This window comes from Podarcis tiliguerta (assembly GCF_965153285.1).
Source record: "Podarcis tiliguerta genome assembly, chromosome: 1".
NCBI lineage: Eukaryota > Metazoa > Chordata > Lepidosauria > Squamata > Lacertidae > Podarcis > Podarcis tiliguerta.
The window spans coordinates 90,913,594-90,939,584 of NC_139534.1; the positions used below are offsets into that span (position 1 = coordinate 90,913,594).

The 25,991-nt window shown below is 40.0% G+C and overlaps 1 protein-coding gene across 2 annotated transcripts in view; it reads left to right on the top strand.

Annotated features, from left to right (window-relative positions):
- The window catches only part of UBR1 (ubiquitin protein ligase E3 component n-recognin 1), a 59,472-nt gene extending 33,481 nt beyond the window's left edge, over positions 1-25,991 (top strand). For both annotated transcript variants that reach the window (XM_083432755.1, XM_083432756.1), the window contains exons 25-47: positions 793-947; positions 1,722-1,821; positions 2,523-2,632; positions 4,221-4,310; positions 4,994-5,175; positions 5,475-5,677; positions 6,094-6,187; positions 6,733-6,885; positions 7,580-7,677; positions 9,259-9,352; positions 9,799-9,947; positions 10,655-10,710; positions 12,313-12,409; positions 12,679-12,746; positions 13,032-13,182; positions 14,599-14,686; positions 16,250-16,383; positions 17,144-17,252; positions 18,331-18,387; positions 19,332-19,409; positions 20,708-20,878; positions 21,940-22,041; positions 22,485-25,991. In XM_083432755.1, coding sequence (XP_083288881.1) covers positions 793-947; positions 1,722-1,821; positions 2,523-2,632; positions 4,221-4,310; positions 4,994-5,175; positions 5,475-5,677; positions 6,094-6,187; positions 6,733-6,885; positions 7,580-7,677; positions 9,259-9,352; positions 9,799-9,947; positions 10,655-10,710; positions 12,313-12,409; positions 12,679-12,746; positions 13,032-13,182; positions 14,599-14,686; positions 16,250-16,383; positions 17,144-17,252; positions 18,331-18,387; positions 19,332-19,409; positions 20,708-20,878; positions 21,940-22,041; positions 22,485-22,626 — 2,681 coding nt within the window. In that variant the 3' untranslated portion in view covers positions 22,627-25,991. The remainder of the gene's footprint in view (positions 1-792; positions 948-1,721; positions 1,822-2,522; positions 2,633-4,220; positions 4,311-4,993; positions 5,176-5,474; positions 5,678-6,093; positions 6,188-6,732; positions 6,886-7,579; positions 7,678-9,258; positions 9,353-9,798; positions 9,948-10,654; positions 10,711-12,312; positions 12,410-12,678; positions 12,747-13,031; positions 13,183-14,598; positions 14,687-16,249; positions 16,384-17,143; positions 17,253-18,330; positions 18,388-19,331; positions 19,410-20,707; positions 20,879-21,939; positions 22,042-22,484) is intronic.

Here is a 25,991-nt window from a genome sequence, read left to right on the forward strand (position 1 = left end):
GCGCCCTAGGCTGTGAGATTGCATATAGATATTCTCCATCAGTACTAATGTCCCACTCCAGCATGGGGGAGGTGGAGACCCTTCCTGCACTCTTGTCCACTGCTACAAATGGGGGTCAGAGCCATTTCTGTTTACCTTGTTTCACTTATTCATGCTTCAGCTCTTAAGTTATTGCTTGGTCCTTGTAGTTTTTCTTTACAAATATTGTGATTTGCATAGAGGAGCTGACGTGTAGTGCTACGTTAAACAATAACATACAAGTTTCCAGGAATGCCAATCAGTTACTCTAAGGTTATACTGAAATGCCTGTGATTTACAGTAGTACAAAACATTTTGAATCCAAAAAGGGCATTATAAAATTGTTAAACAGCATCAGTGTGCTTAGGAAAATGCTGTTACTTTGTAGTTGGCATGTTCAGATGTAAATGTTTCTAATTGAGCAATTGCATTGCTCAGTGCTAGAACACATGCTTTGCATCCATTAGGTCCCAGATTCAGTCCCCAAGCATTGCCACTTAGAGTTCTCTGAGTAGAAATTCTGCCTCAAACATTGGAGAGAGAGGCAATACTAAACCCAAAGTGTATGTTCATATATCTGCTGCAGTTAGTTGAGAGTTCTACCAGAGCACTTTACAGGAGGCCGTATATATGGCAGGACTTTATTTCATACAAGTATGATACATTAAAGTAGCATCCACTGCTTATAGCCAAATATCAACGTCTATGCTCCTTGCTTTCATAAGACTGCCGGGAAGTTAGTAATGCATGAGTATTTGTTTACTTTTTTTATAGCACTGCCACCGCCTCCTCCGCCTGAATTCAGTGCTGCTTTCAGAAATGTGGTGAACGTTCTGAATTCTGATGTCATGATGCATATTCTCAGAACTGTGTTGCAAAGAGCACTAGAGCTAGAAAGCCACTTGTGGACAGAAGCCATGATCCAGATGGTATGCTTGTTGACTGTATCTTCTGAGATTTCTGCTTTGGGGTTTAGGTTGCTTTTGCAATGCTCTTACCTAGAGCGATGTGTCATAAAATGGTGAATATTGCAGGCTGTAATTGCTTGGATTGAGCTGTGGGCGAATAGTCTAGCAACTGAGTGAGGTGTAGAGGGAGAGGTTTTTTGGGTCAAGTGTGTGGGAAAGGTGGCTGGGAAAGGAGAGCAAAGAAGGGCAGCAGCCCCTAGTAAATAAATAAAAATTAGTCTCTGCAGGACAGCTCAACAGCACCTCGATGATCAACAGTTCATTTGTCTGTTGCTGCAGCACACTGCCCTTAGGTTTACTATCATGTGCTAGACATCTAGGTATCAAGATCATGGCCACGTTACCTTGGGTACCTTGCTAACCCAGGGATGGGGAGCCTCAGGGCCAAATGCTTGCTGTCCTAGTCTCTGTGCGGCCCTCAGGACTCCCCAGGCAACACCCCTCTCCACCCTATTCCACACCCTCCTTTGGGGGTTTTGCCTGCTTAGAATGTGTCTTCAAGCTCATCATGCTACTTGCCTGCCTGGATGGAGAGAGATATGTGAATAAATTAGCATTTGTTGTTCCACCCAATTTTGCTTCTGGCCCTGCCCGCTGCTGGCAAGTGGCCCCTGGAAAGGTTGCCTAGAAGGGAATGTGGCCATTTGGGCTGAAAAATGGTCCCCAGCCCTATGCTAACCAGAGGGTGTTTCATTCTAAGCAGCCTAGGTTTAGTACGTGTTTACATTTCTCTAGGTTCTTCACCTTCTTGCTTTGGGTCTACTTGAAGAAAAGCAGCAGTTAGAGAAGGTTCCAGAGGAAGAAGTGGCCTTTGACTTCTACCACAAAGCATCAAGTAAGTGTGCCATCTTGTAAAACACGAATCTTAATTTTAAAGTTATTTCTGAAGTGCAATGTGAACTCACGGGCAGACATTTGAAGCAGAATTGCTACCCTTGATCTTAGATATGAAAAGCCACCAAGAGTTTATTTCCAGCAGAAAAATGCTTACTTAGAGAAATATTTTGAAATAAACACCATTTTAAAACAAGGAAGGAGAAAACTATTCAGTCTTAATTTGTCTACAGATACTACATTAATGCAGGGAAAATATATCTTACCAGGTTTAATCTGTAGATACCACTTGAGATACCAGCTTGTGCTGAATTTCATTTGATGGTGAATACTTGTTCAAAAGAACTACAACTACAATGTAAACTAATTGCTTGCAGTTATTACCTGCATGCTATAATGGAAATTATTATTTATTAAATTTATATACCGCCCTTCATCTGAAGATGCATAGTCAAACATTTGGATTATGTTACATTTGATAATGCTTGGTACCACCATCATTTTGTAAAGTAGTGAAAAGCGATAATTGACAAAGAAGTCATGCATCATCTGTGATATAAGGAGGTGTTGTAACAATAAAATATCCCATGTCTAGTCTTTTAAGTCATTATGATGATTAGTAAAAGGGAGAAATGATGATCTTTTACGAGAGAACGTGTGCGGCTGTGTTTTTTTAAAAAAATCTTCCATCTGTTTGCAAAGGAATGGGGAGCTCTGCTTTGAATGCAATGAACATACTAATGATTTTGGAAAAACTAAAAGGAATTCAACCTTTGGAATCGCAAAAAGACATGATCAACTGGGTATTACAGGTAAAAACAACAACCCCAAAATGTCCCGTGTTAAATTTAAAAAAAAAAAAAAAGAACTTGACACATTTACTCCACAGAATGTTGCTGGTGCATAAACTAATCTCTTTAAAAAATAGCATATACAGATAATGTTCTTACTATCATTGTTTTTTGCAGAAAACTCATAATGAATTAATGCTTGTTTATCCATGTGATAGAACTGGTTGGTGGGAGGGGGGATTTTAACAAAAACTACCTTAGTGGAATAAGACAGTATCTCTGTTCTGGTTCAAATGAGATATGCAACAGTTGCTACTGAAATGTTGCTCTTTATTGGCTTTTCGAAAGGCTATATGAAAGGAACGATCTGTTCCTCGTGTAAAGGATTGTGTGACAAAACATGATCCCCTGTAAATACAGCAGATTTGAGATGACCGGGTTCCTGCTTTGCCACAACCGTGGACTACTATGAATGTTTTGTTGCTGATATTTAAAGTCCTTAATGACTTATAACCAGGATACTCAGCAGACCGCCTCTCGCAATCTTTAGGATCTTCCGAGAAGACTCTACTGGTTGTCACCTGGTAGAAATGCAGAAATGGGCCTTCTTGGTGATAGTACACAGCCTCCAAAATGTGCTCCCTTGGATAATTTATGAGGCAGTGTTCGTAATAACTTTTAAGTGTCTCATAAGCTTACATATTTGTAAGCAGGGGGCGCTGTGGTCTAAATCACTGAGCCTCTTGGGCTTGCCGATCAGTTGCCGATCAGTGGTTCGAATCCCCATGACGGGGTGAGCTCCCGTTGCTCTGTCCCAGCTCCTGCCAACCTAGCAGTTTGAAAGCATACCAGTGCAAGTTTCCGTGCACTCTGGCTTCTGTCACGGTGTCCTGTTGTGCCAGAAGCAGTTCAGTCATGCTGGCCACATAACCTGGAAAGCTGTCTGTGGACTAACGCCTGCTCCCTTGGCCTGAAGTGAGATGAGCACCGCAACCCCATAGTCGCCTTTGACTGGACTTAACCATCCAGGGGTCCTTTACCATTATCTTTACCTACATATTTACCAAAGCTTTCCTGGACCGTGACTCTTATTTTTTAATTTTTTTGTTTTGTGTACTGCTTAGTTTTATTTGTGACATACTGTTTTGTTTTGTTTTCAGGAAATTTTAATGCACATTGCATTTTTATTGTTTCTATGTAAATGCTTTAGATTTTTTTTTATTATATAAGCAGTATACATTAATAATAAATACCACAGGCAATAAATACCACAGACATTTTTGAATAGCCTATACAAAAAAGTACATAATTGTTAAAGCCATTTTATAACTATGTATACTTTTTTGTACACTGAGCAGCTCCATTTGTACACACCATTATTACCTGTAGTCTTTGTAGAGACTGAATAGAGAAAAGTGAATAAAGGTATTCTTTTCCAAACGTAAAGATGGTAACAAATGGTATTGATTGTGCTTAATACTGGTGCTGCTGCTAATGGGGTATATCTTGTCCAGCATGCTTTCTTTCATGGGGCAAACCATAATGTGGCTTGGAAATATAGAAATATCACAGTCTGTTAGTATTGTAACTATTAAATCTCTGTTCCCAGATGTTTGACACAATAAAACGGCTGAGAGAGAAGTCATCTTTTCCCACAGCTGCCGTTGCGTCTGGGCCAGAATCTGCAAAAGCCAATGAGGTAACTATAAAATAGGAAAGAAATAATGTATTCACAAGAAGATTTGGCTGTTTCTACATTCGGAATTCTAGCCCCTGGGCTCACAGCTCCATGCTTTTAAATGCAAGGTTAAATATTCCATTCTGATTAACAAAATTATAAATTTTACAAGTGGGAACTGATTTGGAATGGCAAACTTCCTGGCTCCTTGATTTTTTTTCTTCCCCCAATATTCCTTGCTGGCAGAACCCTCTGTAACCAATCTCTCTGGAGGCTATTCTCTCTAGGAAGCTGTTCTTAGTGGACCCAGCCACAACTCCGTTGGACGTGAAATTGTAATCTCTCTTGCCCTGAGAATCTTTAGACACTGGAACTTTAGGTTTAAGATGAAGGGCAGCATTATGGTGCCTGTGTCTAAAACCTCTTATTAGCCCTGTACAGCATTGCACTGATAAGAAATTCTCATTACCTTTTGGGGACAGAGTCTGTTCACAGGTTAGCTGTGAGAGGCTTGGGATATGGAGGTGAAGTAGCGTCACATTATTTTTTGTTAAGCAGAGTTTCACAATTGCTAAACAAACGCCATTGTTACGTTATTGAAAAGAGATTCTATTTTAAAGATTTATTCCAGTTATCTTTTTTGTAAATAAATAGCTTGCCTGGGTGTTTTTGTTTGTTTGTTTTTTGCTTTGCCGCTAAATAAGATGCAAAGAACTCAGGACAAGGAAAAGGCTGAGAGGAAGAGAAAGGCCGAAGCAGCCAGGCTTCATCGCCAGAAGATCATGGCCCAGATGTCTGCTTTGCAGAAGAACTTCATTGAAACTCACAAGCTCTTATATGAAAATACTCAAGAAACACAGGGGAGGGATGTTATGGAAGAGGAGAGGTAGGAAAATAACAATTAGTAATAGATTTTGGAGCAGCTTTTGATAATATAAAACAGTACAAAATTAGAAATCATTGGACAGTTTGATTGGCTCTCATGGTGTTGGGATATAATCGACATCTATTCAGCATGTGGCTAAATATTGGTTGCAGTCCTGTTTTTCTGTGGAGGGTGAGGTAAAACTACAGTATTCATGTATAAATTTTAAATCATATGTGATTTTATTTAAATGTAAGTCACAAATTATTGTTTGCTGACAGGAATATGTTAGTTTGACTTTTGTTGTGTCTTTATAACAGCCCACCAATTATAGATTATACCAGAATTGCCTTGGGACCCAAGCAAGGGCCATCTGTCGCAGAAAAGGAAGTGCTGACATGTATTCTGTGTCAGGAAGAGCAGGAAGTGAGGTTAGAGTGTGCTGCCATGGTTTTATCTGCCTGTGTCCAGAGATCCACTGCCTTAACCCAACATAGAGGGAAAATGCTTGAACTTTCTGGGGGTATGTATCCTGTCTTCAAGTCACCTGCTTGCATAAGCAGTAATATTGCTTCAGGTTTCGTTTTGTTAGCTCAAGTTACAGAACTGAAAGTCATGTTACGAAACATTGATGTGAATTGTTTTAGGAGCCATCTCAAATGCAGTTGAGAAATCAACCGTTTTATCCATTCTAATTGAAAGAAAAATCCCCCAAACCTGAACTATATTGAATGTATGAGCAAAGCTCAAAATCTCATTTGATGGTCCGTTTCTTAGTTGGTGTTAATAAAGAAGATCAATAATTATTTCTTCAGTGAGTACTGTATAAGATGTACAAGATGCTCCTCTGGCAGAATTTTTGCTTGAATAGTCTTTGCAAAATCTTTCATTTGACACTAAATGATGTAATCATCCTTCATACCATTTTTTCTTCAATAGATAAAATAGATCCTCTTTTCATGGATCCTGACTTGTCATGTGGAACTCATACAGGAAGTTGTGGTCATGTGATGCATGCTGCCTGCTGGCAGAAGTAAGTAGATACATTTAGTAAACTTTATTATTATTATTATTTTGTTTTAGTTATAGTCAATTTTGAAACTATCTCTTCCAGCATATCTCAAGACATATTTAATGTCCAACAGATTCAAGTATCTCAGCAAAATAAATGAAACCAGGCTAGCATAAGTGTAATCAAAAGACAAATATGGGCAAAAATATTGGCTGTTTTGCCTGGGGCTGGGGAGAGTTGTGGTCCAAAATATCTGGAGGGCACATTAACCTGGAGCTCTTGAAATTCTGCTTCCAGAACTGCCTATTGGGGCTTGATCCTGAGTTCTCTCACTGCCCTCTACTTCTTGATATCTCCCACAATACCCCATAGTTCATTTACATGGTACAAAGTTTTGTATGATGGGTACAAAGTTCTGATCATTGTCCCTCTTTTCGCTTATGCTCAACAACAAAGTTATAACAGTAAGCCAAGTGTGTAACAACAAAGGGTATCATAACTCTGCTTTTCCTTGTTCACACTCAACACTAAAGACTTTCTTTTGGTTGTTTGTTTCAATATTGCAGGTACTTTGAAGCCATTCAGTTAAACTCTCGGCAGCGACATCATGTCGAACAAGTTTTTGACTTGGAGAATGGAGAGTACCTCTGCCCACTTTGCAAATCTCTGTGCAACACTGTGATACCCATTCTTCCTTTGCAAATGCACAAGATAAACAGGTAAGTTTAAACATTTAAAGAGCCCGTTAATTAATTTTGTATACCGCTCTATACCTGGGCATTTCACAGGATAAAAGCAAAATATAAAAACACTAAATACATAATCAAAATAAAAACAAAAGGAACCTAATCACCCACACCCACACCCAACACATTTTTAAAGGCACTGGATGTCAATTTTAGTCTGATAGCAGTTTTCTTGTTGCATGTATGGGGAAAATACATGACGATGATGAAGGTGATGACGAATTACATTTCTATACCACCCTTCAACTGAGGATCACAAGGAAGTTTACAATATAAAAACACAAAAATGCACAGCATAGTAACAAACAAAAGCACTACCCTCCCCTGCAGTTTAAAAGGCCATAAATTGTTTAAATAGCCAAAGGCCTGTGAGAAGAGGAATTTTTTTGCCTGGCATTGTAACAAAGGCACCAGGGGAGCCTCCCTGGCAGAGCATTCCACAAGTGAGGAGCCACCACAGAAAAGGCCCATTCTGTTATTTTATTTACCCATCAATTTTGAGTGTCTAGAAGAAGTTTTCTAAAATGAAGTTATTCACATATGAACCAAACAACTAAGTAGCTGTTTAAATTCTCTTGTGTAAGACACGAGCATCTCAGACTGGGCTCCAGGGGTTATATTTTTTGCTATACTTGTGAAAACTACAACTACCTTTTTGTATTGTCAGTGAGGATGCCGAGGTGGTGGTTCAGCTTCTATCTTTGAAAAAATGGATAGAGATTGTTATGGCCAGGATATCTGGTTACAACAAGAAAAACACTGAAGGTCTGTATATGTTACACTTAACATTTTTAAAATGTTTTTAGGAGGTTGCCAGATCTTTATAAAACACTTTATTTTGCTATTGGCTACAGGTACCATTTTGAGGATCATTGCAATCCTATTGTCTGCCCTAAAAATAAGTAATTGAAATATCTTCTAAAGTTGTGCATCTCTAACAGAGTGTGGAAAGTTATGAATGCAAATTGAAGGGCTTATAATTCCATTGTTTTGTGTTGCTGGATAGCACTGAAGTCTGGTGCAGACTTTTATTGAATTTTTATTTAGGTATATACTAATCATGAAGTCATTTAAGATATAGGCTCCATTTTTCTTATATTAGGTTGGTTACCCCAGCCCCACCTTAAAATGTTGTGTTCTATTAGCTTTTTGACTGTTCTGCAAATGAAGCTCACAGACTTAGACTGAAAATTGATATTCAAAGATTAATCCATTTGCATATTAATAGAGTCAGCTGCACATAGCACTTACCACCTAATGACATGTAATAGGTTGTTATGTAAGAATTATTATGTCTTAATCCATGGGTAGGCAAACTACGGCCCGGGGGCCGGATCCGGCCCAACCACCTTCTAAATCCGGCCCCGGGATGGTCCGGGAATCAGTGTGTTTTTACATGAGTAGAATGTGTCTTTTTATTTAAAATGCATCTCTGGGTTATTTGTGGGGCCTGCCTGCTGTTTTTACATGAGTAGAATGTGTCCTTTTATTTAAAATGCATCTCTGGGTTATTTGTGGGGCATAGGAATTTGTTCATCACCCCCCCCCCAAAAAAAATATAGTCCGGCCCCCCACAAGGTCTGAGGGATAGTGGACCAACCCCCTGCTGGAAAAGTTTGCTGACCCCAATCTATCATTCATGACTTAAGAATTTTTACCATAGTAAGGACTGCTGCCCCTGCTTGCCAACCCCTTTCCAAACCTCTCCTCCCTTTATACCTGACCAACTCCCCCTCTCTTTATACAGTGGTACCTCGGGTTACATACGCTTCAGGTTACATACATTTCAGGTTACAGACTCCGCTAACCCAGAAATAGTTCTTCAGGTTAAGAACAGAAATCGTGTTCCGGCGGCGCGGCGGCAGCAGGAGGCCCCATTAGCTAAAGTGGTGCTTCAGGTTAAGAACAGTTTCAGGTTAAGTACGGACCTCCGGAACGAATTAAGTACTTAACCTGAGGTACCACTGTACCTCACACATCTCCTTGCCCATCCCTGCGTAGCTCACCCCATTCCTTCTCCTCACAGCTCATCCCAAGCTCCACTCACTCCAGGCTTGCCCCAGGCCCCTCCCTCTCTCCTCATGGCTTGTCCCAACATCCTGCCCCTTTTAAAGGAGGGGAGAGGCACTTCAGAGAGCACTTTGCCAAACCGCACTGTGAAGCTTCGCCTCCCCTCTGTTAAACAGCTTGCCTCGGCTGCCTGCCGCCCTGTCAGCACACAGGGTGGCTACATGAACTGCACCGTGACAACAGCCTTATGTTTTTAAGTATATAAGAGAAAATAAATAATTTTATTTCATTTAGTTGAACTGCAGTCTCACATGAATTTATTTCTCTTTTTAAAAGAAGGAAAACAGATTGCTCCATCTTTACGTGACATAGAAATGGAAGAGACTTCATCTGATTTCCATTCCATTCTTAGCTTTGGAGTAGATCCTTTGTAAGTGTTAAGAATCACATTTCTACTTTAGACTATTTAAAAAAAATAAAAATAAAAATCTGGAATCAATACAGTGGGCATTATTTCAGCTTAGGGGAAAATAATATTTTCATTAAAATATCTACATTCTACAACATTTATATGGGCCATTATGATTATTATCTCTGATCAAGCAAACCTCTGCCTGAGTTTTATCTAATTATTGGTCACCGTTATCTCAGGATATAACTTGGAAAGCTTGTGTTTTTTACCTTAAGGATATAAGCACTTAAGAGAAGTCTATAATAACAAGCAAAAGCTGAAAGATGATTTCCTGTTACCGGGAACTGCTGATTTAAAGATAATTATGAAATGCAAATAAGTGCAAATATTCTCATAATCAGTTCTTTGAACTTTATCCAGCCTCACTTATTCACAATCTGACATTCTCCTGGCTTCCTCCACAGAGTTAAGTATTCTAATAGTATCAAGGAGATGGTGGTTCTATTTGCCACTGCAATTTACAGAATTGGATTAAAAGTTGCACCCAATGAAACTGATCCACGCATTCCTATGATGACTTGGAGCACATGTGCGTTTACTATCCAGTGTTTAGGTAAATCAAAAATAGAATTCCTTTCACAATTGGATTTCAGCTTTTATTATGTTAGACATGAAAATAGCCAGGGTTTTAAACTTGAAAATATAAGACAGCTACTACAACGCAGTTTCTAAAGTACTGTTATAGGGCAAATCCTATATAACATGTACAAATACTGTACAAAAATCAGACTTTTACAGTCCCCATTATCAAGCTGTCCCATTTAAAATTGACAGCAAAATGCTGGGGTCCCCAAAATGGCAAAAGGTTGGAATGCTTTGTTTTAATTTGAGGAAGTGTTTTCAAGATCTGCTTCTTGTACTTATTTGACTAATGCTATGGGCATTTGACTACTTAACAAGTCACTTCAAAATCTATTTTAGTTGGGAATGCTCAATTCCCACAGACTGCAAAAGGGCACAGTAGCCTATATTTTATTTGCTCTAGAATTGATATGAACACTATGTTCAGACTTGGAAGCAAGCATACAGATGTGTATGTGTTCCCTGAAATAGTAAAAATTAGATACTTTCATTCAAAGACATTGCTCCAGTTTGTTACCTCTTTCCATAGATCAAATGTTAATTAAAATGAACAGTAAGCTAAAAAGAGATTGAAAGCCACAACAAGCAGGTTCCTTAACTTACTGGAAAACTGAAATGCAAAACATTTTGACTGCTTGTAGAGTACATGACTCACTACCAGCTTTGTTTCTTTTTCAGAGAATCTTCTGGAAGACGAGGGCAAGCCTTTATTTGGTTCTCTGCAAAACCGTCAGGTAGGAACAATAAAGGATGTAATTGTTAAGGTAAAGGTAAAAGGACCCCTGACCATTAGGTCCAGTCATGGCCGACTCTGGGGTTGCAGTGCTCATCTGGCTTTATTGGCCAAGGGAGCCAGTGTACAGCTTCTGGGTCATGTGGCCAGCATGACTAAGCCGCTTCTGGCGAACCAGAGCAGCACACGGAAACGCCGTTTACCTTCCTGCCAGAGTGGTACCTATTTATCTACTTGCACTTTGACGTGCTTTCAAACTGCTAGGTGGGCAGGAGCTGGGACCGAGCAACGGGAGCTCACCCCGTTGCGTGGATTCAAACCACCAACCTTCTGATCGGCAAGTCCTAGGCTCTGTGGTTTAACTCACAGTGCCACCCACGTCCCACATCAGTTATTTATTTAATGGATTTATTTATTGAATTTATTTATTGAATTTATATGCTGACCCATACCCAGAGGTCTCAGTGTCGTTCACAGAAAAGATCACAATATATAAAATCAGAGCAAGAACAATAACCCAATAACATGCCCCGCCCCCAAAGAGCCACATTTTAAAAGGGTATAGGATGTCCATCAGGTCAACCAAAGGCCTGGTTAAAAAGGAACGTTTTTGCGTGGTGCCTAAAGATGTACAATGCAGGCGCCAGGCGAACTTCCCTGGGGAGAGCATTCCACAGACACGGAGCCACTGCAGAGAAGGCCCTGTTCTCGTGTTGCCATGAGGTAAGGTCCTAATGTGCCGCTATAGGTAGACTATTGAGCACAGCAACTACATTTATTACACTTCTTTCATAAACTAGTTATTCACATAACACGCTTCCAAATGTAGGGGTGTTGCAGGGTAGGACTTGTGTTTAATGAGTGCGTTTTATAGAAATACAGAAATACTTTATTATCACTGTACCACAAGTAGAAAGTTCAGACAAAAAAATTAAGGAATACTTCGGTTCCAGTGCTGGGGAACCTATGATTGGCATCCAGTGGTATCCTGCTGGCACAGTGGACTTTGGTTTGTGCAGTAGGATTTCCCCTTCCTCTCAAATGCTGCCTTAACCACATGGAGCAGGTTTTGGGGGGTTGCTCAGGGGGTTCAGGAAAGGAGAGAAAGGGGGACTTCTTTGCATTTGCTCGCTTGACATTGGATATTGCCTGATGTATTGTCTTATTCATGTGCTCAGCAAGGCTTTGAACTTTGATTATCCCAAGTCAACAGTCGGCCTAGCGACACAATTAAACAAAACAAGTTTGAAAACTCTGGGCTAAGGATTCTGTTCCAGGGGATTGGCGAGGGCAGGGTGTGTGTGTGTGTGTGGAGATCAGGTATATGTAACCACTGGACCATTGCTTAAGTAGTTGCTCAGGCTATGTCATATATAATTTTCCAACTGACATTTCTTTTGGCATTTGTTAATTGCTATGCAGGAGTTTGCAATCCAAATGCCATCTTCTTTACTTGCCTTTTTCCTTCCTTTCTGCCTGTAAGGAGCCCAGGTCCTGGCTGCTATCTCCAGCCACTAGAATCCAAATATTTTTAGAGAATAGTGATGGGGAAGCACAGCCCTCGTCTAACCAAACCTTTCTCCTTTATCTCCTCACCCTCTAGCACAGTGGTCTTAAAGCATTGCTGCAGTTTGCAGTTGCTCAGAGGATTACATTGCCACAAAGCCTAATCCAGCAACATCTTGTACGTCTCCTAGGAGGTAACATAGTGTTTTTTACCCCCATTATAAGTTTTGGAAATAAGTAAAGTCTTCTTGGAAAGAGTCCTTCTCTGAAACAGTAACATAATTCAGATAAGAGGCATAAGCTTTTATGGGTTTTTATTTTTCGCCTAGTAAGCTTGAAGAAACAAGAATTGACAAAGGGGGGAGCAGGGAATCTCACATCATTGCAAACCCTTTCTTTGCAATCTGTTTTACTGAAAGCAGACAGTCAGAATTTCCATTTAATATATATTTTGCTCTTGTAGTTCTTCTGCCCAGTTTAAAAGTGGAAGACACACCATCCCTTCTAGACGTGGATCTGTTTCATGTTTTGGTAAGTGTGTGTAGGCTTCTCTTGGCAATGATGCTCTTAAAAGTTTGAGATTGTGTGCAGATATTAGTTCCATGGCTTGTACAGTCTGGAGTCGTGTCTGTAACAGTTCCTGGGGGGTGGGCAGTCCTTTGTGGGAATTACCTTGAGAGTGCCTTCGATTCATTTTGGATTTGACTTGTGTTTGTTTCCTAAGCCTCGAGTCTGTCATGTAAAAAATGCCCCTGCAAATGGACAGTTTAATTTGTGATGAGTGCCAGGCCTATCAGAGTCTTATTTCCTTTTTAGGTTGGTGCTGTGTTATCATTTCCATCTTTGTATTGGGAGGATACTGTGGACTTACAACCTTCATCGATCAGCTCTGCCTGTAACAATCTCTACCTCTTCCACTTGGTCACTATGGCACACATAACCCAAATTATTCTCACTACAACTACAGGTAATGGTATCTTTTGTGTTTAGGTTTTTTTAGATAACATAATAAAGTACTTTTAGTTGTTTCGGCAGGAGGTTTTTATGCCTTCCAGTTCTCAAAAGTAGTTCCACATATTTGTAAGGTAGAGTGTTCACTTGCTGACATTCAAGATCTAAGTGGCAAGGAAAAAGATCTGCCGACAGTAGAAGTTTCCTTAATGGGTCTTAAAATTATCCCTTGCCTCCATCCAGCTACGAAATCCAAGCATGGTTGCACACACCTAACTCTTTCCTATCCTAGCAACTGTGTGGAGCATATAGGTGCTATCCCTGGACTGGTGATTTGTGTCTCTCCAAACAAATCAGGCCCAGTAAGCCAAAAAGAAACCTTGGTTATAGCTTTTGGCTTGCTTGGAGAGACACAAACCATGAGCCTGGATTTGAATATAATGCTAAGCTAAGCCTAGCAGCATGGCAGGAGTGATAGAGGCTCAAACCAGCCACAGGTTTTGCTCCATGCCGTAGCATGCTGCATGTTTATCTTTAAACCATAGTTAACCTTAACCATGTTACAAAGGGATGTGTGAACCGGACCATTGGCCCCTGGTTTACATTGTATCTGTTTAGAGCAGCTACTGTGTTCATTGACTAGGGCAGCTGTATAAGAGTGTCAACAACTTGCTGGAAACTCCCATACTGGTGAACTTCATGCTGAAAAGATATGTGCCTAAATAAGGGAAACAGAATACAGCTTTTGATTTCCCATCTGTCATTGCACATGTGTATATTAGTGCTTTTAAAGTTCCTCTTTTTTCATACGGAACTTTTCCTCTTGTTTATAGTCTGAGATTAACCATTGTGATTTAGAAGACTGGGTCTTATATCTCCAAAATTCCACTTGCTTGGTTCCATAATTTTAACCTGGTATCTCTGGTAAAGTAGTGATTAAATAAAGGGCCTGAAAAGAGACAGTATGAAAGCCACTCCATCTCCCTACTTTTGTGTGTTAGATGTCCGCAAGCTGAAGTTGGTAAGCGTGTTGTTCCAACAAAATGAGCCCATGTCTACACCACTACCACTCTGTGTTTCACGCTAGTCAACAGCATCAGGACATCTGCCCCAACAATATTATCAAGGCGGTGACCACAAGTTCCAGCCTGCCTTTTGATTTGCATGGATATCTTCTGGACTTTAAGGTTAATTTCCCCCCTGGCCTGGCATTGTGGAGTTGAGGCAAATTATAGTCCACTTCTATGCTTGTCCAGGATTTAGAAGTGACTTGGGACATGCTGTTTCTCCCATGCACATTGATGGCATTACATAAATAAGTGAACAATAATATAAAAAGAGTGGATTGTTATAAAAGAGAAAAAGTACATGAAAATTTGTAAATACTATTAAGGGAAAAGACCAAGTATTTTTAAAATTATTTTTTGCACAGAGTGCCTGTCTGCACAAGTACAGCATGACAGTGAGGAAGCACGAGCAGCTGATTCTTTCTGTAAAGAAATTTGCAGGTACACAAGTGGGTAAGTAGCTTCTCTGCAACGTTTTGATGGATAAGGAGTGCATTGTGTTGAATCCAGCTCCTTTATTGGGACAAACAAAATGTCACAAAATAGTGTGCCAGCTTTAAGGTTCTCTAGAACTCTTCACCAGGGTAGATGGTAAACAAAGCTTAGGGGGGGAGTTTAAAATGTGGCTGGTTGTGAAACAATGGAGTCTGCATCTGGACAGAGTCTTAAAATGGAATATGGGAGGGAAGTATCAAGTATTCCAGTGAGGTTGTGAGAGGTGCTGTGCAGGTTTGAAGTTGCACCTAAGGCTTCTGAAAGACACAATACATTCACCACCAGCCAAGTATCCCACTCCCATCCCCAAATCTTGCTTTGTTTATAATATAGACCAGCTTTTCTCAACTTTAGGTGCCTAGATGTTTTTGGACTACAACTCCCATCATTCCTAGCCATCATAGCCAGTAGTCATGAGTTGTAGTTGTAGTTCTAGCCTGATGAAGTGTCATGGAGAATTCAAAAGCTTGCACACATTTTGTAACATTTTTCATTGGCTTAATAAAAGTATTGCCCTAATACGATTTGGGGTTTCTTTCTTTCTTATGGAGTAGCATTGCTGCCTTACTGTACTGATGTTTCACATTCCCCAGGAAAGAAGGGAGAAAGGTTGATTATCAAATCAGGATCTGACATAGTTGTAATACTATGTGCAAAGTTCCTGTAACATTTTTTTACTTCTACATTTTTAAAAAACTGCCTTCAAGCTCTTGGGCAGGGGTAGAGAAACCTTTCTGGCAAGAGGACCTGATCTTTACCTTCCCCACCCCTGATGGGCCAAAGTTGACAGTCAGGCTGGGCCACTCACCTGTCAGTCACCTGATTGTTGAACTTCAGGTTTTCAAACAGTACCTTGTAAACAACATTGAGCAGGGATGTTTACAAATGGCTTTCAGACTACCATCCCATTTCTCCTTCGAACCACAGAGGTTTGAAGAAGAAGTGGGGAGGATTAGAAGTGTGCTGTAATCACGTCTCTGCAAAGCATTCAAGTGTGTATATATACATTTGTGTGTGACAGAAATATTGGTATTTTATTAAAAAGCAGCTTAAAAAGTATCTCTCTTTCAGTGAGGGACCTTTTTAATCTTCACCATTAAACCATTTGTATTTAATCAGTCAGGAATTTATATCATGTTTTAAAACCTGACCCATGGCAAGACCTCCTTGGTGGTGGCTCTCCATTTGTGGAATTTGTGGTTCTCCCTCCATGGTGAGGTGTGTCTGTCTCCTTCGTTAGTAACATTCAGAGGGGATTTTAAAATATTCCAGGCAATTGATAGCTGAAAGATGCTTGCCTGGCAACCTTGAAAACATTAGTTAGGAAGAATATGTGACTCTGTTTCTATGTTTTTAGATGTACTTAATGTTTTTCACTTTGTTTTTTAATTGTATTGTTTTTCTGCTTAGTTGCCACCCTGCACTCCTTTGGGAGGAAGTGCGGATAGAATTTTAATGAATAAATTAAATGTTGTTGACAACCTAAGATACTAAATACACATATTCAAATCTTTATTGCAGTTGTTATAGCCAAACAGTTGCAGGCTGGTATTTGTGGGATTGCATTAAAAAGGGCATCATGCCCTACCTCCGTTGTGCTGCTTTGTTTTTCCACTATTTGCTGGGAGTGCCTCCACCAGAAGAACTTTCATCAGGTAAGTAGCAGAGCATGGTAATCTCAGCATGCCAAGGTAATGCCAGATTAAAAATGTGCTGAACAGTATCAACCATTACAAAATGGTTTTCAGAAAGTTCTTTTGGTATATATTGAAAAATCCTTCTCCATAAATAATCTCTAGTTTAACATTGCTCACCGGGGCAACACTGTTTGAGCATACAACACCAATCCTGACTGCCACTTAGTTTCCAGGCCCAATTCAAAGGGTTGGGGTTGACCTATAAAGCCTTAAATGCTCTGGACTGCAATACCTTTAACCCCAGTGGTACAAGATTGTCCTGGCCACACTCCCACTCCTGGCCTCTCTCATACGAAGTGCTTTCTTCCCAGACCTTCAGTCTAAATCTGCTCTTCCATAACTGGCACATCAGCACTAAGAAATTCACACCCGACAAAGAGTAGGGGGTACCACCAAAATAATTTGCTCCCACAGAGGCAGCTGTAGTCTTCCTTAACATGGGGAGGTTACAATTTGTGCATTCACAACAACGGTTCACATTGACTTACGGATAAAAATAACTGACAGATTTCAATGTGACTACGGACATTCCCTCCACAGCAGCAAGAGTCTTATCCAAAGTAGTTCCTGGCTGTCATTCCAAACTGGATATTGTCTTCATCTGATACATTTTTACTTTCTAAATCTGCACCGAGTATTCACTTTTAACAGAAAAAATGGTTTTTTTTATGTTAGTTGCTGCACTTGAAGGTACGTCTAACATCTTTTTCCTTTGCAGTTTCAGAAGAAGGCCAATTCAAGGCTCTTTGTGGATACTTGTCTCTACCCACCAATCTGTTCTTGCTTTTCCAAGAATATTGGGATACTATAGAGCCCTTGCTCCAGAGGTATGACTGCTGTTGGGAGAAAAATCTGCGTGTTTTTTCAAGTTCTCACATAGAGCATATGATTGTCCCAACATCCAGAAACTGTTGGCTGGGTGAGAAAGAGTGGGCTGGGAACCATAGAGTGCAGTGGAATTGAGACTGTCTAGTCTAGCCTTTGTCAACTTGGTGCCCTCTGGATGTCTTGGACTACAATTCCCACCAGTCTTGGACCTCACAGTTGGCTAGGGGTGGTGGGAGTTATAGTTCAGGATGTCCAGTGAGGAACCAGGTTGGCAAAGGCTGATCTAATCTAACCCCTGCCTCAAAGTGGAATCATTTAGCCACCATCATTGCACAACTTAGGCCACTGTGTGTTGTGACCATAGGTAAGCCATATGAAGGTGTCTGTTGATCCAGAAGACTTGGAACAAGTTTGCAAAGTTGCACTGGGGTAAAAGGGCAGGCCCAGAAATGTGATGGGGATGGGCTGTGAGGATACAGAGTGTGTTGATGTGTCTTTCTGGGTAGAACAGGCATAACATGAATACAGGCAGCATAACATATTTCAGTTTACTTAACTGTGTTGAATATGAGATTTATATTATATTATATTATATTATATTATATTATATTATATTATATTATATTATAAAAACGTAGTTTTCTAAAAATTAAGTGCCTGGTTCTCATTTGTTATCTGAGCACCTTTGTATCAAGGGAGATGGTTCTGCCTTTGTTTATGGCCTTAGGAAAAGCAAACACCTTTTGGGGGTTGCTGGCCAGTCATACCGACCCAAAATCTTTGTGGGCATCCAGTGTGCCAAACTGAAAATCAAAGTTGAAATATATAAGAAAATAAAAAAATTGTCCAGTAGCACCTTAGAGACCAACTAAGTTTGTTTTTGGTATAAGCTTTTGTGTGCATGCACACTTCTAATCTGTGACAGGATTTATTCACCACTTCAGGGCAGGAGAGCGAATGATTCCAGTTATGAGTAAGAGTAGCAAAACACTAATTAAACTGGTAGTTTTGGGGACCAAGCTAGCGATGGACAGTACTACAATATATTATTGTCCTGATGGAGAATTTCACATGCAGGTGGTGTGCGGATCCAGCTGTACTCAGCTTTCTGAAGGGGAAAAGCATTGGAATAAGGTCAGTTTTACCTCTTCTGTTTTCCTGAAACAGCAGTCTTGGTTGTATTTTAATATTTAGCAGTGTGTTTTCATCAGTGCCACTTGCCCCATTGCTTTTAGATATATTGCTCCCCCAAACGTCTGCTCTTGGGTAAATACAGAAATGTCAGGAGAGTAGATAACCAAACTCCCACAATATTTCTGTTCTGATAAGAACAGTAGTGCACATGGCGCCAGCTGCATTGTGTGGAGAAGGTGGGTGCTCAGGACAGCCTTTCACACCACCTTCCTTGCCCAGCAGCTGCACAACATCCCTGCAGTGCTGCCAGTTGGTTCTTGTTATCTGGTAGTTGCTGCCACCAGCCTGTTTTTAAGTCATGTACAGCCCTAGAAACAAGGGGAAAATGTGGAACCCCCAGTGAACTTAAAGCTTGCACCAGTATGCCTTGTGCCTCCAGCCAATTTCTTGCAGTTACGCAGAGCGTAACGCCTGCTTTCTAGCCTTCTGTTTCTCCTTGGGAATATGGCAAATTCCTGGCTTTACCACTCTGGCCCTAGACATCTAATAGCATGTGACCCAAAGTGATCTAGGCACGTGGCAGTCACACACTGATCTGACCAGCCCAATTGTGAAACTTTTATTAAAATAAAGGGGAAAGCAAGCAACAGGTCAAACAGAACACACAGTGAACCAGAGTGCTAATCCTAGCCTGTCCTCTGCAATATAATTTCCCTAGACTGCTTACTCATAGGCTGAATTCCCTATAGCAAGGTTCTAATGTATAACTATCACTTGCAAGCTCCTACTGCAGAGATCATAGCTGTCTTTGTGTCATCAGCCTTTGCAAATTTTGGATGAAATGTGAACGTTTTAAAGTTCAGCAGAAGAGTACTTGGTAGCTGTTTCTTTGATGTGCTTTTGTATCCTGGAGTATCGTAATTCTTCTTACTTGAATTAACTAGGTACCCAAGAAAAAGAAATAAATTGGTAGAGCTTCCAGAAGACTACAGTTGCCTTCTCAATAAAGGCTCTCAGTTTAGGTGAGAATTAGAAGTTTCTTTTGTGACTTTTTACAGATTTGTTCTTCATAAAACTGCGTTCTGTCTAAGCAATCAAGATATGTTGCATAGTTGTGCCAAGAGAATAATTTTAAGGTAGACACAGTGCTTTTTTTCTGGGTGGGTGCAAGGATACGTATACCCCTAAACATTTTGTAAATCTAAGTTTGGCCTCATTGATGATAATAATAATAATAATAATAATAATAATAATAATAATAATAATAATTTATTATTTGTACCCTGCCCATCTGGTTTCCCCAGCCACTCTGAGCGGCTTCCACAAATACCACAAATACACTAATAATTGAGGGGCAGTATTTCAATATGAGTAGGAAAACGAGAGTACCCCTAAACATTTTTTTAGAAAACAAGCACTGGGTAGACATATATAGCCTTTTTTAAAAAAATTGAAAAAGCAGCACAGTTTGATTGTGCAAATGGTATTGCAAAAAAAATTAAAAGTTGTAAATGGACTTGGTTCAAATATCAGGTTCCCCCCCTTGCAGTTTAAGTTTATAAAAGCTAAAGTGGTCTTTAAATTTTGTATATATGGAGAAATTTGTCTGAAATTGTGTATAAAACCAATGGTTTGGAAGCACTGATTCCTTTTAGCTGTATATTATACAATTTTCATTTTAGGATAAGGATATATTATTACCACTGGAGCAGTAACAGGTCATACTGACTAATAAAATGGTTAAACTTGTGCAATATTGTTATTTTATCATGTTCAGAATTTGCAAAGTGCATTGGAAATCTTGCTTGCCCATCACAACATTTCTGAAGTGAATTATTTATTTTATTTAAAATAATTTATAAGCCCCTTAATATATTTAAAATCTCTAGGTGGTGTACAGTGTAAGAACAATCAACAATATGATTACAACTTCCATTCCCATTGGGCTCAGACATTAGAACGATATATGGTTTTGCATTCCGTCGGAACCTAAGCCACGCCGCCTCAGTCTGCATTCAGAACCCTGGAAGTAACTTTGAAGCATAAAATTCTATTTTAATTTGAATGGCATGCTAGTTTCAGAATTATTCTAGCTATTTTTTCTGTACATCAGCTGGTGTACATTTGGAGGCATCCTATTAAAAAAAAAGGGATATTTTATCATCAAGTTTCCAAAGAAGGCCTGATAAAATGAAAGTTAGCAATGAAACAGGTTTTTGTTCACAAGCCGTCTTGGCAAATAATGTCCTTCTCACATTTTTGTTTTCTAATCTCCCTCTTGGTTCCAAATGTCATTCTCCAGTTAACTTTACCTTTCCAGATGCCCTCGATCCTCTGATGATGAAACCAAGCACCCCGTGTTGTGCTTGTTCTGTGGGGCTATGCTATGCTCTGAAAATACCTGCTGTCAGGAGCTGGTGAACGGGGAGGAGCTGGGAGCCTGCACTTCGCATGCTGTCCACTGTGGTGCTGGAGTGTGCATTTTTCTCAAGTAGGTAACAGAGTAGAGTGTCAAGCCCATTGAAATTAATCGGAAGGGTGGGGTGTTGATGTGCCAAATGCCACGCTGATTTTTCTTTTAGGCCATTACAAGACCATAACAGTCGTACCTTGGTTGTCGAACTTAATCTGTTCGGGGAACCGTTCAAAAACCAAGGCACGGCTTCTGATGGGCTGCAGGAGCTTCCTGCACTCAATTTGAAGTTGCGGAAGCTGCGCCGTTGGCTTCCAAAGAACGTTCAAAAACTGCAACACTTATGTCCGGGTTTTCGGCATTCGGTAGCCAAAACATACAAGTACCAAGGCGTAGACTGTACATAGATACATAGATGTACATAGATTAACATTGGTTTTAGCTTGTTCATTTCCCATAATACAATTTAAAATACTAGAGCTTGTGATACTTGGGAATTTCTTTATCTTTAGGATCAGATCATCTTAACCTAAATCATAAAATGGGGCTGACTACAGAGGTCTCGTGTTTCTTTTTAATTCCTTACACTATAGCCCAGAGTTGCTCATTAAGGGCAGAAATGTTTCTTGTGCTATAATTACCCATACAGTACCCTGATCTGGTCATAGTAACTCAGCATTCTACCATTCACACATATGAATTCAGGGAGTTGAGTAGCTTGTTCATTTTCTCACCTTCCCAGAAAGTCTGCATACAAAAGGATATTGGAAATTGTTGTTGTCTGTCTCAGGATACAGTGGAGGATACAGTGGAGGAGTGCGCCTTTGGGGGTGAAGTCAAGCTTTTGGAAGGTTGCAGTGCTTGCTGTGTAGAGACCGATGCAGGAGAGACATGTTTTGTTGCAGCTGGGGCAAATGAAAGTGTGCTGCTGCAGATGTATCATGGCGTTTCTTCTCTTCGCTCATACCAGTGGTCATTCCTCCTCTGGTCACTGCCAAGGATACTGCTATGTTAGAAATATTAGGCTTTAAATAGGCAACACTGTTTACTGTGTTTACATATTCTTCAAAGTGAATGGTGTACTGAGACCACTGCCATCTTTGGGGACTTTCTCTTTAACATAACTGTTTCTGCTTCAGAATCAGGGACTGCAAAGTTATCTTAATAGGAGGGAAAACCAGAGGCTCTTTCTATCCTGCACCATATCTAGATGAATATGGAGAAACAGACCCAAATCTGGCGTAAGTAGATGCTTTGCTCTGTTGCCTAGGAAATTTCACTTTGCTGCTTTTTAATGTTATCTTCTTATGCTTTTTTACTACAATTATCTGATGCCAAAAATCTGGCAAATAACCTTCTCTTGGTATTTTAAAGTAACTGTTTGGATGCCTTCTGACTGTTCTTACCCTTTTCAACATAAACATGCATTTACAATGCCAGTAACTTGTTGTTTGACTGCTTAACAACAGAGGCTTTTGTTGCTAGCAAAAGTTCTTTGGTGAGACTGGTGGTTAGCCATAAATGCATTTCTTTGCGAGTTAACTTTGATTATTCCCTGTTAGTAGCTAGCATGTTGTACATACACCAACCTAAAGATGTCAGAATAAAGCAAAGTTAAAAGTACTTGCCACTTACAGTTTTCTCAAACCCTAATGCGTATATTCTTCTTGTTTCTCTTCCAAAGGCGAGGCAATCCTCTGCATTTGTGTCATGAAAGGTACAGGAAACTCCACTTGCTCTGGCAGCAACACTGCATCATAGAAGAGATTGCTCGAAGCCAGGAAACTAATCAGATCTTCTTTGGATTCAACTGGCACCTGCTCTGAGTGTCAGACTCTTCTAGCTTACTATGACTGAGTCTCTTAAAAATTTACACATGAAATAATAAGATGCTTATTTTAAGGAGAAATCCCTAGCCCACTAAACTAAACAGTTTTGGGTGGGTCAACTTTGCTTAGAGAAATATGCATGCACACAACCTCTCAGTGTGATTATTGATTGATCAGAACCAGAAATTGCTGGGTTCTGTAGAAACAGGTTGGTCAGTGGATGTCTTTGGGGAATTACTTTTCCGCCAGAGTCTGCTTTTCTTAGGACTAATTTAGGTGCTTCAATTTTCCGCCTGTCATCTTTCGATGAAAGGATCAGATAATATTTCCCTTCATGTATATCAGCAGCAGTTCAGAACAGAACTGCTATTACTTAAATGGCTCCAGTGCATCTGAATATGAGAACAATGTATTAAACCTATTTAATCCTTCCTCCCACAACTCTGCATCTGGCTTCTTCCTCCAGTTTAGCAACACTCAGAGTAGCCACACCCTGTGACTGGCTACTGGCTGGTCTGTGACTTATTCTTAGGGGAAGTAGTCTTACCAGGCATCTAGTAATCCATAGGAACAGTGTGAGGATGGAGCACAGAGAGAATTTTAGAAGTTACTGAAAATGCTTTGAGGCTTGTGAGCACCCATTCACTCATTAAGTCACCACAAAAGCTTCCAGTTAGCTTTAATGCAACAGAAAGTCAATGTTTTGCTTTTGGCATAGCCAGATGAGCACCTTGTAACTGTAGTTGTTGTGCTCTCCAGCATTGCAGCCCAGGAGTTTCGCTACCTGCTTCTATGGGTAGCCAGATGTTCCCCATAGCAATCTTTCTTACTGTGGACCATCATAGGCCCCAGACTGCAGCAAAAGAAGCCATTTAAATGAGCACCTGCTCTCAAGCAGCTACTAACACCACCTTAGAGGTTAATAGGAACAATAAAACAAAAATGGAAATTAGTTCAGTGTATGTACAAAGGGCTTTTCATTCAATTTTATGTTTTTGGTTTTGTGGGAGACTTCAGTGACTGCATGTTGTCTGGTTTCATCATGCTGATTCCACAAACAAGTTGTTTTCAATAGCTCTCGAGGCTGCCCCATTTATAGAAGTTGATATTGAAATGTTGTAGTCACATCTTCCTTGTATATTGATTATAGCCATAACTATGTCAGAGGGACATAGTGATGAGAGAGGAAAAACTTTCCCAATAAGCCTTTTGTAACTATTCCCTTCAAGGAAACATCCCCTTTTTTGTCTTAAAAGTTAAATTATCCTGATGGTGCATTTTATTTGTGTACTCTAGCCTTCCTACTTTCTTTTTGGAGTCTTTTGTGTATATTTAAGATTTTAAGAGTGAGGATAAGAAAATGTGTGGGTTTGTGTGCGAGAAAATAAATGTTCTGAGTATTTGGGAAAAACCCCGTTTCCATTTGGCAAAGAAAGAAGACATGACAGACAGTGAAATCCAAAGATAGGATTTCACATTTCATATTGTATAAATCCTAATTAGTGCACTGATGAGTTATCACTGTTCATAGGATAGTGGGTGGTGGAGCCAAGGCAGCCACACTTACCTGATATCCTGGCAGTGGAGTCTCTGCTGCCTCCCCAGGAGTGGGAGGGGCAAGGCAACATGGAGGTCAGCACTATGCAAATGCACTGGCAGAGCCACTATGGCATTTACACAGCACTAGTTTTCCTGTTTCCTTGCCCTTCCCAATTTCCCTCCTGGTCAGCAGCAGAGACTTCACTGCCGAGTGGTAAATTAAGCACCACTGCTCCACCCCACTGTCTGCTTCTGAACTACAATGAGTTATACTTTTTAATTATGTTTTGGTACCTAGATAATTTCTTCAAAATCTTTGTTTGCTTATCCACTTAAGTTTCCTTGTGCATTTCAAATAGCGTTTAGAATATTGCCATGAAGATTTTGTTTTCTTGGATAGTTTTCTGGGTATGAAAAAAACTGCACATAAACATCATTTTTGAAAATTCCAAACAGAGGTTTACGCTGGTTATAGAGGGGGGAAACAGTCGTTGCAAAAACATGCGTGCTGAGATTACTGCAAAATGTTCCAGAAGCACTGCATGGTAAGAAGAGATTAGATAGTGTTCATGGTGTCTTGGTCATGTTCACTCTACTGTGATATGTTTTGATTATATATCCATTTGCTCATACTATTATACTTTGGATTTAAAAGGGGAACTATGCTTGGATTTGCCTTGCCACTGTAGATTTAGCATGTCCTCAGTGGTAGCTCTGTGTTAGTGCAGGCGGATCTCACCCTGATTTGGACATCCTGCTCTATTTTTCTGGGGTGAGTGGTTCTCACACATGGAAGAATCACTTCTCTTCTCCCAATCAAAAATAGTGATGTAGGAAGATCCCTCATTCAGCATGGTAACTGCAAAGAGAGGCTTGTAAACAGATGCCTAATGAGGAGAATGTGAGAGCTAATTTCACTGCGAAGTTCTCAAACAATGGATTGGTTCTTGAAAACAATGAGCATGATTCAGGCAGCACCTGAGTTCCATTGGTTCAGTTAGAAAGTTAGGTGCATTCTTGATTTTGAAATAGGAAATCACACTTCAAAATGCTTAACATTGGCTGGATTGTACTCAGCAAGATTAGTTTTTAATTCAGTTGCATGTGAACACTGCTTTTTGCTGAATTCAACAGTGTACAACCACAGCAGCTAGAGGTGAACATCCCTAGTCCCTTAAAGGAAGCTAAACATTCACCCATAAGCAGAGGGGAGAGGAACGTAGGAAATCCAAAATGTGTGACTCCTTTTCTTGCTGATCAGCCAGTAACTAGGATTCTCTCTTTCTTGAATGGGTGGATCCTGTGCAGTCAAGCCCTGCTGTCTGATCAGATTGAGGAATAATGCAGGCAGTTTATGTTTGTGTGCAGTTTCCTACCCAGCTAAGGATACACATATAGGAATATAGCTGAACAGTGTTTACTCCAGTGATCAGGTTTTTTGTTCCGTTTACTCTGATTTTTTTTTAATAACCTGACTTGAGAAAAATCAGAGGCAAAATGAACAAACTAACTTCTGTTCTTACGTGTTTTTACATTTCTAGCAAATAAGCTCATGCACGGATGAGAGTGAATGGTCATTTTTAGTTTCATTAATTACTATGCAGTTTATCTCACTGTGAGGATTATTTGTATTTAGTGAACACACAGTGCTAATGCCACTGACAGAAATCATAAGGAAGATGAATGGAATTTTATTTACATACATGCATATATTGTTATCCTTTAATTGCAAAAATGTAAATTTGAGCCTTGTATAATGTTCTTGTCCTTTTAAAATATCTTGTATCTGTATATTTAAAAAGGAAATAAAGTAACTTCTCATA